Source organism: Lissotriton helveticus, chromosome 11 (assembly GCF_964261635.1).
Source record: "Lissotriton helveticus chromosome 11, aLisHel1.1, whole genome shotgun sequence".
NCBI lineage: Eukaryota > Metazoa > Chordata > Amphibia > Caudata > Salamandridae > Lissotriton > Lissotriton helveticus.
In genome coordinates, this window is record NC_136072.1 from 232283593 (window position 1) to 232296089 (window position 12497).

Sequence of the window (12497 nt, forward strand, 5' to 3'; positions counted from 1 at the left end):
GTCCCTTGTAGTGCCACCTGGTGTCAGGGATTCCAGATTGTTATAAACATTTCAGATCCAAGGCAGAAATGAGATATTATCAATATAGGGCTTGACTCACAAACTGGACTTTTGAGTTAGTTGACTACTTTTCTGTATTTACAAACTGCACTTCTGTGGTAACTTACACTTCTGTAGTAGTCCAGCACTGCACAACTTGTACTGCAACATCCACTATTTTCTGTGGAACAGGAGTAGTGCTGGATTTACTACCGTTTCCAGTTTTTAGTAGCAACTTGCACTCAGAGTTTGGGAATACAGAAAAGTAGTAAAGCTACTGAAAATTGTAGACTTAATCAAAAGTTTAGATTAGATGAAAGGAGAAAGTCTTTGTTCAGTTGAGAAAGTGAAAAGGTGGAAAGCTGAAATAGTAACTAGCTTCTCCATCCTATCCCTTTAATAAATTGAAAGTTATAATCATCCGTCCACTGTATGAAATTATGTGATATTGCTAAACCACATCTTGTACTACAAACACCACCAAGAAAAATACCACTAACTAGTGCCCAGACTTGCTAGGCCACAAGAAACACCAAAGAATTTGAACAAATGCAGTACCAATATCTTTTGTCACCTGAAGACGGATGCACATTAGCTGGGCTTTGCAATAAAAGTAAGATTAAAATTAAACTGTGACCTGCATGTTTAATTTGTTTAAATTAATATTATACAATAAGGTAAATCACCTAATTACGAGGCTGAGCAACATATTCAAAGTGAAACTTAAAAGTAACTAGAAGATACAACTAGATTCAAATACACACCTTAACAAAACAAATACAGTTGTGTAAAATTTAACAACCGTAAACTTGAAATCGTCACAATATAAACCACAAAAACAAAATCTAATATAAACAAGATTTATTCTCACTTACCGGATCCATGAGAAACACTCTGGAAGCTGCTGTAAGATTTAATCCTACTCCACCAGCTTTCATTGAAAGCAACATTATTGATGGAGAGTTAGATTCCTTGCTCTGAAAGCTACGAATAGCTTCTACTCGTTTCTTCTGAGTCATGGAACCATCCAAACGAGTAAACAGAAAGCCAGATTCTCTATCAAAGCAACAGAAAAAACAACCACATAAAGTTGTGCTCATGTTATCAACACAAAAGAAAATGTAAGAGGCGTTTTCCCAAACACATGTGATGTTAGCTGAACAGTTTGCAGATGTGCAGTTCATGGTGATTTCCACCTAACTTTCTTTTTATATCTGGCATAAGTCTACGGCATTTGTTTTTCAAAATAAACATAATATGCATATAGCAAGCTTTGGGTCAGCGTACTCCCAACATTGGCTTCTTTCGCTCTGGTCCCTTCGGTAACTGGCTTGAGACATTGTCAATCATCATTTTGAATCATCCACAGAAGTATTTTAGTGACTTTTGGAATATCTTACATGTTCTATGGTAATTCATCACACTTTTAATAACAATCAATTAGTCATGTCAGGCATGCATAAAGTAATTGTTATCCATTCCTGTAGCATCCAGTTTTTAGATGCTTTTGTCAGTGATCAAGCGTGCATCTCTTCAGTCTTCGTGGCAACTGAATTTAAAAGTAGCAGACTTCCTAGAGCGGTATTGCTCACAGGGTATCATTGTTTTACCATTCCAAGATGGCCACCATATTTAGAATTTATAGTGAATTTACCAGTGATTCAGTGGCTGGAGGGACACGCATCAGCATTATTCTCATTCCAAGCCACAAACCAAGCGCACAGGATTAGTCATGCACACACTAGCTAGTAAAAAATAAGATGGCCAACAGGTTGATTCAAAATGTGGCAGCAATCTTCGAACAGTAAAATAATGATAAATTGCGTAATATGGTTCCAAGTTGGCCAACATGAGTATTGTCTTCATCATTGTTTTACTGTTCCTAGATGGCAAACATATTTATACCCAAAGTGACTACTATTCAGTTTCTTACCAGTTTTACTACAGTGTGCACAGCCGATCCTGCGCACTCAGTATGAACACTTGCAAAGTCCTGCTCTGAGTGAGTCTCTTTATAGAATTTTCAAATTTCTTTCTAAAAAGCTGCTAGCCACTGAATTATACAGTTATTAGCCTTGTTTCGGCGTCACCAGAAAATCCAGACCATCATATAAACGCATGTGTCTATGGCACGACTACAGTGCCCACAGAACTTAATGTTGTGGCAGCTGTATTCAGTCCAGTTTCAAAGCTTTGGTTAGAGACCTCCACCACTTCCTCAACAAGTTACGACAATGGTTCTTGCAAGTTCCCTGGCAAATTTCTGTAATTAGGTCAGCCATTTCCAAAAAGCATTTGCGAGTACTGCGCTTTGATTCAAAGAGCAATACACAATTCCAAGGACTAGCTTCAAGAAGTAAAATTTTTCCAACCCTTGACACCAAGTATTTTCGACTCACAATTAGGTGGTACTATCAGAGGGCATTTGGTTTAGTCTTGCGGAGAAGGCCTGGATGACCAGATTGTCAGAGAAAGGGACAAAAGATAGTGGATAGTGGCATGTGCTTGTGAGTTGCCACTTGCCAACATGCCTATATTGGCCAGGCCCCAGGATGTGAAAATCCTTAACCCCCCACGATGGGCGCAGTAGCGCCTGCTTGCTTCATGGCCCTTTTAAAGGAGTTCGGACTGTGTACATTAATGCATGGTTGAACTGTGAAACTTTATGGCAAGAATATAATTGATTATGAATAACACTGATAATGGTTGAGTCATTCACGAAGTGGAACGCTGGTTATTAAGAGACAGAGTGGATCTTTTGTGGAATAGAGAATACCGAACAGTCGGGTATAACAGAACGTCACGGTGCGGAATTAAAATAACAGGGAGCGTTGAATTTACAAGATTTGTGGATTTCAGAATAGTGCAAAACACAAGCAGATTCGCCCCTGATGAAGGCACCCTGGCAGTGCCGAAATGCATTGGGCACTTTCTAAAAATTGCATTGTATATGGCATTGTAAAGTTTAACATGAAATGTAATGTTATTGTGACTGTGAATGAAATAATTCATTGAAACGAAATACAATGTGGTAATATACACAATAGAAAAAGGTATAAAAGAATCGAAATAAACAGAAGTAACTGAGAGAACATAAGGTTTATTATTTGTTGAAGAGGTATAAATAGTTTAAGTGCATAGCACCAAGTGGACAGTGCACGGTTCGTTGGGCCAGCACACCCAACATAACAAGAATATAATTGAAACACCTTGCATCTCTTCACCACAGTTCACAATTGCTTCAAAATCTCTTCCAGCTTTGCAACCGCTGCATTATCTTAAAAGTGTTCTTTGAAGGGGAACCAGCATGGATAGTAGATTCATATTCCAGAAAATTGTTGGTCTACCATGTCTAATTTAATATCTTTGTCAGAGCCTTCTTGTGGCAAAAGGGTGTTCAGCTTACCTTCATCATTCTTGCCTGAGGTCTGGGCGATTCCACTTAGTGTATATTATAAAATCACTGACATATTATGTCCAAAGATTATTAGAGATGGAATGCTTTGAGGGGTTGCATGTGGATCTGTCTGCACCATTCTGGTTTGCTCTTGTTTGCTTGCGGTTGCTGATGCTCCTGATGCCAATCCTGAAAGTGTTTTGGGTGTGCCTCATCTGGGTTGCACCTCCCAAAACTGAAGTGAAGAGCCGAGTCACAGAATGGATGTGTTCTAGTGGCAAATCCGCTGACCCACCATGGGTTCAGAAAAGTATAGTACAAGAGCCAAACAATCTGCAATCGATCTGAGAGAACACTACTAGTTTTTCCGAGCTATGGATAAAGTTTAAAAATGGGCATCTTGGTTTACTGGATAGATTACATTTGTGAAGGATTTGACTCTGTAAGGGATATGTTGCCCGGTAATGTGGCTATTTTTAAAAAATTGGTACAAAGTATGAGGAGGAAATACATTGCCATCCAGGCCCATTTTCCTCGTGGAGTTGTACCTTACTGTCTGACATGAGTTGAAAAAGGGGGACTGTGTGTTTTGTGTTCATGTCATTGATTGTGCAGGCTCTCTTGACTGCAAAGGGACCTCTGGAAGGAGTCCAAGATATTGATACACCCCGTTTATGAGACACCGTAAGAAAACTTTGCTCTTCTTTTCTCAGACTGTCTTAGGATGCTTGAGGGCACACAATCTGCGAAAGCTGCACAATGTTCGGCTCTCAGACATCAAAAATACAAGGACTGTGGGCAGGAAAACAAAATATGCCTCTTCCATTCTGGGCAGGCCTTAACTGAAGAGGATTTGGAAAGCAATATGACCCTGCTTTTATAAAAGGGTGCACAATTCACCATTGAATGAGCTTCAGCACCATGGGTTTGTAGGGACCAGGAATAGACATGACCAGTGATTGTGGTTCCTTTATGTAGCCAGAGCATCACCTGTGAGGGTAAAGCTGCCAGAGCATCACTTGTGAGGGTAAAGCTGCCATACCTGTGGCAGGTGTGCAACAGCACAACTAGCACTGCAAGGGCAAAGTAATTTAAAATACTGGGAAAGCAGTCTGCTGCCTGGAGATACTTTAAAATAAGGAATCTGCAGGAAGGATCATTCATTAGAAAAGTTCTTGTGTCTGATGGCAGCCGAAAAAAGTGAAGAAAAGTGCACATATGCATACCAGATATAACCAGGCGGCCAGTTACTGTCAGCATCAGTTTATGGGTTTATCAGATAAATATCTGAGCAAGTATTGCTAAAGAGGTTCAGCAACAGCTTGCAACCCGAACTGGGTGTGCCATGCTTGTGCTGGAACCATGCACTCTTAAGAAAGAACTGCAGTTTTAAATTCATGCATGTGCAGAAAATTACCCAGAACACAAACATGGAGTTGTGGTTTACCCAATGTTCCTGGTTTATCTTCAGGTGAAATCCCGGTTCCTTAATGGTGATTCTAAGGAGGAATCCTAGCAAAGGTGGAAGAAGTCACAGCCTGCAAGTACTTTAATGGGGTCCCTTCAGGGACCCCTCCAGGGCTGAGCGCAGGGTGTCCTGAGAGAGGTAGTGCAGGGGTACCCCACAGCCAGCCACTGGGAGGTGGCTGGGGGAGTAACAACAGACCAACGGGGCAGTGTGAGAAATGAGGCTACTGGTTGACTTGGGAGTGAGCCCTGGTCAAGCAGCACCCGCAATCCTTGTCAAGGTAAGGCACAAGCAAACCCCAATTTAACCTGTGCTCAACGACCTTGTAGCTTGGCACAGGGCAGTCATGCTCAACTTAGAGGCAATGTGTGAATTATTCGTGCAACACAAAACACTGAAAACAACAGACAAAAAGAACCCCACACCAAATTAGGGAAATAGAGCAGAATTTAATAAATAAATTAAGATCATCATGAAAAAATCCAATCTATAGAACAAGAGTCATGATTTTTTTTTAAAGAATAAACAAAAATAGCGCCTAAAACCACAAAGTGCCAACAGCGGCAATCTGGTCACGATGGACCGTGTCAAAATTCAGGCAGAAAGTGATAGAGCGCTAGTCTGATACAATCCCAGATTAGTCCAGCTGAAGTTCTACCTTCTCAGGTTTTGGGCCAAGTGTCCTGTTTGCTTTGAAGACGGTCACGGAGAGCATGGACAGTTGTCAGCATAGTGCGAAGAGCAGGCCGGGCGTCATAGACAGGGGGAATGGTGCTTTGCACTGGAAGTCCTGAAGAAGTGAGCAATTCTTGCTGTGTGAAGAGACAGGCTGGCGGCACCTCATGCTGAACTTCGCTGGGAGTGGCGCGGTCTATGTGAGAACAGCCTCGCTCACGGTTGCGTAGAGGCCAAAAACTTGATTTTAAGAACACTGAGTCACGTCACATCAAGGGACCAAGACCTGAGGAGCACCACTTGTGGGTCAGGATCTCACTGCAGCTGGGTCCAGGAGCTGGTTGGGGAGCCTTTTCCTTTTTTGTCCCCGAGGCTCAGATCAGGACAGCAGATTAGCCCTTTGAGGCACTCTGGGGCCCTGGGTTCAAGATGAAGGTGCAGGTCCAGTTCTTCCCCAGGAAAGAGGGCAGCAGGTCAGCACAGCTGGCCAACAGTTCCTTTAGAGCAGCAGTCCGGCAGAGCAGGTCTTCCTGGCAGAGTCCACAGGCCCAGAAGAGTACTGAACAGTTGGTGTCTGAGGTCCAGTATTTTTACCAGTTGTGCTTTTGAAGTGGGGAAGAAGCTTCTAGAGGTTTCCCTTTGAAGTCCCTAGGCATCCTGCTCTCCCTGCCCTTGGCTCCAGACTAACTACAGGGGGTATGCAGCAATTTGTGTGGAGACAGAACACATTCTATTTAGGTGCAAGTGGGGCTGTGCCCAGCTCCTCCCTTCCATCCTGCCCCTGATGGTCCATCCAGGCACACACAAGCTCCCTGCGGCTAGATCATGTCTCTACCAGAAAAGGCGTTACCGAAGGTAAGTAACTTGTACATTTGATAGAGACATCTAGCTGTAGATACCTTACCTTAGAACAAATACCCAAGCAATACCATCCCCAGAGAAGGGACTGTAGTAAAGTTTAAACCAGAAAGTCCTCTAGGGCAGAACGGTCAAAGAGGCCCTCCCTACGGACCCGATTGTCCAGGCAATAATGCTTGGCAATCGTGTGCAGGGACACCCAAGTAGCCGCTTGACATATGTCGAGGACTGGAACATCACGCTGAAGAGATGTTGTGGCTGCCTTAGCTCTGGTTGAATGAGCTTTGAAGCCTTCAGGAGGCTGTTTCTTTGCCAAAGCATAACAGATTTTTATGTAGAGTAACCCATTGCAAGATGGTCCTCTTCTGTACAGCATGACCCTTCTTTGCTCCAATGTACCCCTACAAAGTGTTGGTACCCACCCAGAACTCTTTACTGTGGTCAAGGTAGAATGATAACACTCTTTCTGGGTCCGTACCGTGGAGAAGCTCTTCTTCCTTGCAAAGATGCGGAGGAGCATAGAAGGCGGGCAAGGTGACAGATTGACCTAGATGGAAAGGCGTCACCAGCTTAAGCTAGAAAGTAGCCCTAGTGCGGAGCACTACTTTGTTCAGAAAGACGGTCAGGTAAGGAGGCTGAGAGGATATAGCCTGCAATTCGCTTACCATCCCAGCAGAAGTTATTGCCACTAGGAAAGCTGTTTTCATAGTAAGCAGCCGGAGGGGACCATTGGTGAGAACCAAGTTAAAGCCCCACTGGGGCATGACAAATGGTGAGGAAGGAAACAAATGTGTAAGTCCCTTCAAGAATCTCTGTACAATAGGAGATTTAAAAAGTGACTGCTGATTTGGCAACTGTAGAAAAGCAGAAAGGTTGATCTGGGAACTGTAGAAAAGCAGAAAGGGCCAAAGGGTAATCCTTCAGAGTACAAATAATCAAATGGGGAAGGATCACTTGTCCTGCATGAACCAGGGTATGCAGGAAGCGGAATAACTGTCTCCAATAAAAAACCCTCATGCACGTGTTTGGGAAGTGTGGTTAACGGTATATCTTGGTTCTCCGCTCTTCATACACGTGTGTGCATAATGATAGGGTTAGTTTGTTAGTATGCAGCCTCCACCAGGAGGATCTTACTCTTGGTTGATAGCAGTAGTGACCCAGTGATGTGGACAGTGATTAATATAAAATATACCTGGATAGCCAGAATTTTTTTTTAATTGAATCTGGGTTCAGGTAACTCCCAAAAGGGGAATGCTCTATATAGTGCGTACTATTGAAAAAATTAGGTTTTTCAGGACGTACCAGCATTAAAGTATCAATAAAAAATGGCCGACATGTTTCAGCCCCATACGCCGGGATTCGGACTTGGGGGCTTTCTTTAGGACCAATAGTGGTATGTAAAAGTGATGATACTTGACTAAATTTAGCAAGCAAGTGTGTAAAAACAAGGAAAATTAAACCTGTTTTCAGCTTCGAGGTAGCAATGTACCTGTGAATCAAAAAAATTACAAACATATACAGACAAGACAAGGGAAAGTGGTAAAGGAGACATAAAAAGTAGTGAATATACTACTACTTATACAATATTGATGCAACTTAAAATGGCAATACTTTGTAACCTTCAGTAACTGGCAGTGTCAACTCTCTCTTTCTCCACAAACGTGTGTCATGCAAAATGGTTGTTGGTGACAAAGGTGATGGTATGTTTCTTATTGTCATACCATGTCAAAGCAAATAGACAAGTAACCATTGAATGGAAACATGATGTATTCATTGCTTTAAAATAGATCTCACTTGAAAATCCCGTAATTTGAGTAATTAGTCATCTGTTTTTCTTTAAGAATGTTAACTGCGTAATTCAAGTGAATCAAACAGCTAATAACGGCGTGCACAATCTAGTGGATCAATGTATACATGCTAATAAAGTATGGCGAGTCACTTCAAACAAGTTAATTTTCACCACAAATGCATACCTGAAGTGTAATAATGTTACAGGAGTTACCTGAACCCAGATTCAATAAAATTCTTTTTCTGGCTATCCAGGTATATTTTATATTAATCACTGTCCACGTCACTGGGTCACTACTGCTATCAACCAAGGGTAAGATCCTCCTGGTGGAGGCTGCATACTAACAAACTAACCCTATGATTATGCACACACGTGTATGAAGAGCGGAGAACCAAGATATACCGCTAACCACACTTCCCAAACACGTGCATGAGGGTTTTTTATTGGAGACAGTTATTCCGCTTCCTGCATACCCTGGTTCATGCAGGACAAGTGATCCTTCCCCATTTGATTATTTGTATCGATATTAAGGAAATTGAAGGATCACAATTTCCTCCTCCCTCCCTTTGATTATAAGAAAAAAAAATCCTTCAGAGTAGCCAGAGCAGAGCCCTGCTGGGCCAAAGAAAGAATGAAAGGAAGAATGTCTGAGAGGGAGGCAGACAGTGGGTCAACAGACCGTTCTGTACAATATTTACAGCAGTCATATACCGACTCAGTGGAGGAATACCTGGCTGCAGAATAACTGCGCAGACTTCAGGAGAAAGGTCAAAAGCTGTCAACTGTCGCCGCTAAATCCCCAAGCAAGGAGGTGGAGGCTGGACAGGTTTGGGTGGAGGACCCTCCCCTGCTGCTGTAACAGAAGAGGCTCCCGAAGGCACAGCCTGATCGGAGGACTGATGCTCATTTGCAGAAGCTCAGGATAGCCAACTCCCCATCCCATGTCCAGAGCCTCAAGGATGACTATGGCTCGGTTGCTCCTGACCTTTTTGAGCACTCTGGACAGCAGTGGTATGGGCCGAAAGGCGTACAGGAGGCCCTGAGTTCCACTCAAAACAAAAAGCGTCTCCCAGCGAGAGCTGCCTTGGAAACTCCAATGTGCAAAATTTTGGACATTGCATGTTCTCTGCGGAGGCGAACAAATCTAACCAAGGTTCTCCCCACTGTTGAAAGAAACCTTGCGCCACCTCCGGATGGAGATGCCATTCGTGATCCTCTAGGCACCGATGGCTGGGTTCATCTGCACAGGTGTTCAGGGAACCAAGCATATAGCTGTGTCTGAACTGGGGCGGCAAAGTGAGCTAAAGAACGATGATGGATTCAACCCAGATCAGTGACTAGGGGTGAGTGTCTGAAAAGTTTCAGCGCTCCCTCAATCATCTACTTGTGTTTGTTCAGGGAACCGGCCAGGTGTTGAACCACCAGGGATTAGCCCTGTTGTTTCAGCCATGTCCTGAGGCATAGGGCCTCCTGACAAAGCATCTACGACCCCACCCCAACTTGCACATGCCGGTGGTGTTGTCCATGAACACCTGAACAAGCCTACCCTTGAGAGGTGGTATAAAGGCCTTCAGTGCCAAGCAACTCGTTCGAAGATCCAGCAAGTTGATGTGGAACTAGGCTTTCGCAGGAGACCAGACTCCTATATTCTCCACCTCTCCCCGGTGACTGCCCCATCCCAAAATTGACGCATCAGTCACCACTGTGAGGTCTGGTTGGGGAAGGGAGAGGGGTCTGCCTCTGACCCAATTGCAGTTGGTCAACTACCATTGCAGATCTTTCGCTATGACCTCCGAGATCTGGACTAGGTCGGTGAGATTTCCCCGATGCTGTGCGCATTGGAAGTTGGGGTCTTACTGCAGAGCCCGCATGTGCCATCTGGCATGATCTACTAGCAGGATGCAGGAGGCCATAAGGCCAAGCAGACTCAGTCAGTCTCGCAGAGATCCAGAATTGAGGCTGAAGCATCGGTATCTCAGCCTAAATATCCTGGACTTGCTGCTCGAGAGGATAGGCCCGAAACTGCACCGTGTCCAGAGCGGCTCTGATTAAGGGGATCGTCAGAGAGGGAGTCAGGTGTGACTTTGGCATGTTGATAGTGAACCCTAGCGAGTGCAAGAGGTTTGCTATAGTCTGGAGGTGAGAGACAACTGCTTGGGGCGAGCCTGCCTTCAACAAACAGTCATCGAGATAGGGGAAGACTGGAACACCCTGATCTCCGCAGATGGGCTGTGACCACCGTCATCATCTTGAACAGCCGAGGGGCACTGGTGAGGCTGAAAGAGAGCACAGTAAACTGAAAGTGCTCTTGGCCAACCGTAAACAGCAGGCAGGATGGGAATATGGAAGTAGGCGTTCTGCAAGTTCAATGCTTCCATCCAGTCTCCCGGGTCCAGGGCAGACAGATTCTGAGCAAGAGTGAGCATCCTGAACTTCTCTTTTCCGAGGAAGTAGTTGAGGACTCTGTGGTCGAGGATATGACGAAGACCTCTGTCCTTCTTTGGAACCAGAAAATAGCGGGAATAGCAACCACAGCCTATTTCTGGCCCAGGAACTCTCTCTATCGCTCACTTGGCCAAGAGAGTTTTGAATTCCTTGCAAAGTAAGACAAGGTGATCTTCCGTCAGCCGATTGTAAGTTGGAGGCATGGAAGGATGGGTAGTCTTGAAGGGGAGGGAGTAGCCACTTCAGACTATTTGCAAATCTCACCTGTCTGCGGTGATATCCCGCCAGTGGTGGAGGTGATGGCATATCCTTCCACCAACTGGACGCCCATGATCTGGGAGGATTAGACTAGGAAGGTTTGGAGGCGAGACGGAAGAGTTTGTGGCCTGACTTGACTTCTTGTCTCCCGACCCACAGGGTCGGTGAGCCGTATCCATGGCCACGCAGGGGTTGAAAAACTTTTGCAGTCTTCTGGCTGGGGTACAGCGGGTGCGGTCGGAAGCCCCTTCGTAACCACAAGAAGAACTAAAGGCGAATGAAGGCCGGGATGACACCGACAGACCCAAGGACTTGGCCATAGCCTGCGACTCCTTGAAGCGCTCTAGCGCCTCGCCCGCCCTGTCCCCGAAAAGATGAGAGCCATCAAAGGGTATGTCCATAACATTTGTACAGACAACCCCTGAAAGGCCAGGCGTTCTCATGATACTTAAGTGGAGAATGGCAGTAACTTTATTTATAGGTTAGAAAACCTACTCTTAATTGAGCTGCAGAATGGTGATGTCTTGGGACCTAGTAAGTGTTAATTGTAAGTCACACATCCCACTAAAATATTAACTGAGTATGTAAAGCTTTTAGTCTTTAAAATGATTACATTTTACTGATGACTTTTATTCATGTTATAAATTGTTATGGTTTTAATTAACTAAACAATAAACACTCATTATCATTATCAGATATTCTCAGCCAGGTGTGGCACCTAACTGCCACGGTCGAGGAAATCGTTCTGCACAGTGAATCTGTCGTATTTAGGTCACATCGTATGGCAAACTTTGCTGCATCCCTCCTGTTTGTAGCCACTTGGGACCGGGCCTCCTCCAGGACTTATGGCAGCAGCTGCGCAACAGTTTCCCATAGAGAATGGGATAACGGCCCAAGAGGCATGTGGTGTTTATCGACCGCAATGCGAGGCTGGTGGAAGAGAAGATCTCCTTACCACAGCTGAATGCACCACAGAAAGTAGAGGCTTGGGCGACCAAGCTCTTGGGGGTTGGATGGTTCATGAGGAAAGCTGGGTCGCCCGGTGCAGGGCGATGGCAGCGGGTGATAGTTCTGTTCAAATGAGCCCCTGGTAGAACATCTGTTAAGGCCTCGTTAAATGGTAGCAAGGGTAGGGAGGTGGAGGCACCAGGGTGCAGGACCTCTGTCAAGACATTGGTCTTGACGCCACCATAGGAAGCTACAGGTCCAGAACCTCTGCAGCCCTACGCACCATCATTACAAAAGAATCCCCCTCCTCCATAGCCAAGTTAGTAGGCGACAGTGTGCCAGGCTCTGGGGAGGTCTTTAAACTGCTTGGCATCACCCAGATATTCGCACCAGTCCATTTCTTCATTGGAAAGTGGGATTTCTAAGGTATCCTGCTGCCCCTACCAATCCTCATCCAATCCTAGCCCTTCAGAATAAAGCACAATATACGGCATCGAGCCCACCAGCTTCGATGGCGAAGGTGGACATCTGGAATAAGGATGGGGGAGGTGCCGCCAGTGAGCGCAGGCGACGAAGAGGGTCTTGGCGTTGGACACAGTGTCAGGGAAGGTAGGAGTGGT

General features: G+C 44.9%; 1 protein-coding gene across 2 annotated transcripts in view; it reads right to left on the bottom strand.

Moving 5' to 3' along the window:
- HLTF (helicase like transcription factor) overlaps nt 1-12497 on the bottom strand; it is a 498779-nt gene that overhangs the window by 104536 nt on the left and 381746 nt on the right. For both annotated transcript variants that reach the window (XM_078667983.1, XM_078667984.1), the window contains one exon: nt 915-1095. In XM_078667983.1, coding sequence (XP_078524109.1) covers nt 915-1095 — 181 coding nt within the window. The remainder of the gene's footprint in view (nt 1-914; nt 1096-12497) is intronic.